This window comes from Talpa europaea, assembly GCF_964194135.1.
Source record: "Talpa europaea genome assembly, chromosome: 1".
Classification (NCBI taxonomy): domain Eukaryota; kingdom Metazoa; phylum Chordata; class Mammalia; order Eulipotyphla; family Talpidae; genus Talpa; species Talpa europaea.
The window spans coordinates 1,151,077-1,154,242 of record NC_140073.1 but is presented as its reverse complement, the minus strand read 5'-3'; the positions used below and the strand labels follow the sequence as shown (position 1 = coordinate 1,154,242).

Genomic DNA, 3,166 nt, shown 5'->3' with positions numbered 1-3,166 from the left:
GGGGAGGGCGCGCCGGGCCGAGGGGGGCGCCCGCGCCCCCGCGGGCAGACAAAGGAGGTGGCGGGGGGCGGGGGCGGGGGGATGGGGCGAGGGGGCGGGGCGCCGCGGTGTCACGTTACCGCCCGCAGCGCCCTCCACGGCGGCCCCGCCCCGCCCGCCCCCCGGGCCCGCCGCCCCCCCGCCCGCCGCCCCGCGCCCCGCGCCGCCCCGCCAATCAGCGCGCCCCGGCCGCGCGCCCCGCCCCGCCCGGTGGGTGTGTGCGCGGGGCCCGGGGGCGGCGCGCGGGGGCCGGCGGCCGGCGGGGCGGGGGGGGGCGCGGCGCGGGCCAATGGACGCCGTGTTGTCGGAACCGAAAATACTACATTATGCTAATCGCGGGGCCCGCGCGGGGGGGCGGCGGGACCCTCGCCTATAAAGGGGCGCGCGCGGACGGGCGTTCCACAGGCCAAGTGCCCTGCGCTCGGAGTGCCAGTCCGGGCAGAGCCAGCCGGCCAGCGAGGACCCGCACGCAGGGCGCGGCCCGACCCGACCAGACGAGCGAGCGAGCAGCAGTCGCAGCCCGCGCCAGACAGCCAGGTAGCCGGGCGGAGGCGCGCCCCGAGCGCGGGGTCCCCTCGCGCCCCCGACCCTCCCCGCCCGCTCTCCTCTCCCCGCGCCCCGCCCGCCCTCCCCGCGGCCCCGGCCACGTCCGACGTGTCTCCCCGCAGCGCCTTGGCCATGGAGCGCCTGGTCTCCCGCCGCACCGTCCCGCTGCTGGTGCGCAGCAGCGCCTGCCGCAGCCTCTTCGGGCCGGTGGACCACGAGGAGCTGAGCCGCGAGCTGCGCACCCGCCTGGCCGAGCTGAGCGCCGAGGACCAGCGCCGCTGGGACTACAACTTCCAGCAGGACGTGCCGCTGCGGGGCCCCGGGCGCCTGCAGTGGACCGAGGTGGACAGCGACTCCGTGCCCGCCTTCTACCGCGAGACGGTGCAGGTGGGGCGCTGCCGCCTGCTGCTGGCGCCGCGGCCCCGCCCGGCCGGCGCGGGGGAGAACCCGCCCCCCGCGCCGCCGGCCGCCGAGCCCCTCGACGGCCTCGGGGAGGCGCCGGCGCCGCCGTCCAGCGACCCGGCCGGGGAGGCCGGCGCGGACGGGGCCGCGGCGCCGCCCGAGAGCGACGAGGAGGACGCGGCCCCGCCGCCGCCGCGCGGCCAGGAGACCCTCGCCGAGCAGCCGCCCTCCGGGGCCTCGGGGCGCCCCGCGCCCGGCGCGGCCGCCGGCGCCGCGGCCAAGAAGCTGCCCGGGCCGCTCATCTCGGGTGAGTCCCGCGCGGCCCCGCCCCGGCCCGGCCCGGCCCCGCTTTGTCCGGCCGGCCGGGCTCCCTGGCCCGAGGGGGGGCCCCCCCCTCGGTCCCCGCCGCCTCCGTGGCGTTAAAGGGCCCGCCGAGCCCGGCGCGGGGGCGCCCGCACCCCGTCCCGCCCCGCCGTTGCGCTCCCGCCGCGGGGGGAGGGGGGTGGCGCGCGCGGGCCCCCTCGGAGCGCGCGCCTGGCCCGGCCGCGGCGCCGAGGGGGTTAAGGGGGGGGCCCGGCCGCGGGACGGGGAGATGCTTACACAGCACATCGCGCAGCGACGTAAACAAAGCTGACCCCCGCGCACCTCGGCGCCCGCGCCCGCGCGCCCTGACCGCGCCGCTGTCGCCCGCAGACTTCTTCGCCAAGCGCAAGAGACCTGCGCCCGAGAACAAGGCGTCTGGCGAGGTGCCCTCGGGCTGCGCGGCCTCGGGCGGCGCCCCCAACGTGGGCTCCGCCGAGCAGACCCCGCGCAAGCGGCTGCGATGAGGAGGTGAGCGCCCCGGCGGCGGGCGGCGCGCCCCTGCGCCCGGCCCCGCGCCCCGCTCACACCGCGCTCTCTCTCCACAGCCTCGCGCCCGCAGAGCCCGGAGGGAGCCCGCTGGGCAGCGGACGGGGGAGCAGCGCGGGGCCTCGGCTGGGACCGTCTATGTAGCAGCGACCGGCAGCAGCTGCCTGCCAAGCAGCGTTCGGTTTTGTGTTTAAAGTTTGAAAACTGTGCAATGTATTAATGACGTCCTCTATATCTAACTGTATTCTGCACGAGGAGTACACTGGTCCAAGGTGTAAAGCTTTAAGAGTCATTTATATGAAATGTTTAATCTCTGCTGAATCTCAGTGCAAAAAAAAAAAAATGAAAAAAGCAAAAAAAAAGCAAAAAAGAGAAAAACCTGTATATTTGTACAAAAAATTTAAAAAGTTATACTAACTTATATTTCCTATTTATGTCGAGGCGTGGGCCGCCCCGCCATGCCACCTGGGGCACTGGCCATGCCAGAGGCCCCCCGCCACCTGCATCTGACTCTCGACAGCTGTAAACGGATCTGCGGTGGCCCCGCCCGGCCCCCCGCCAGCCCCTTAGCTTGCAGCCCGCGCTAGTCTGTCCTCTTGCTCTCTCGCTCTTGCTCTCCCGCTCGCTCTCTCTCTTGCTCTCTCTCGCTCGCACGCTCACTGTGTCTTAAACTTGAAGGCAAATCTGTTCGAAGGTTCCTGAGCCGACTGTAACACGGCCCCGGCCCTGCCGGGTTCAAATAAAGAGGCCGAAAAATGCTGCAACCCAGGCCCTTCTGTGCTCGTACGCCCCCAGTTCTCTCCCCTGGCACCCCCAGCAGCTAGGGAGATAGGGCCCAGGACTCGGGGCTGCCAGCCCGGCCCTTTCTAGTCCGGTCAGAGGGAGGCCTCTCTCCTGGCAGCGCCCAGCTCACCCCCACCTGCCACAGGCCCCTGGCTTAGGGATGAGCGCCCCGCCCTTCGTCCGCCTCGGAGGAGCCCCCACTTGCACCCCTGCCTCCTCACTCCAGGCCTCACTGCCCCCTGAGCCCGGTGGGCGAAGACACACACACACACACACACACACACATGCCCCCCTCTGAGGTGCCCCCTCACCCGAACTTCACATACTTTTCGGCCCCACAACGGAGCCCCAGCTGCTCCAGGGTCCCCAGTTTGGACAGTTTGGAGGTCAGGGGCCCCCTGGGATGGGGACAAAGGACCCCTGATGTGTTCACCACCTAGTTGGTGCCTGTGGTGGGGGAGGGGCGGCCCTCAGGCCTGTGGGGGCTGGGGGAGGGGAGGCCCCCTTGGGCCTTGTGGGGTGGGGGATGAGCTCCAACCAGCAAGGG

At 72.7% G+C, this 3,166-nt stretch overlaps 1 protein-coding gene across 1 annotated transcript; it reads left to right on the top strand.

Annotated features, from left to right (window-relative positions):
• Nucleotides 1–714: 714 nt before the first annotated feature.
• CDKN1C (cyclin dependent kinase inhibitor 1C) lies at nt 715–1,814 on the top strand (the record flags this gene model as incomplete). The annotated part of the gene is made up of 2 exons (XM_084237521.1): nt 715–1,294; nt 1,681–1,814. Exons 1-2 carry the CDS (start codon nt 718–720, stop codon nt 1,812–1,814), a joined length of 711 nt encoding a protein of 236 aa, XP_084093647.1. The 5' UTR covers nt 715–717.
• Nucleotides 1,815–3,166: the final 1,352 nt, after the last annotated feature.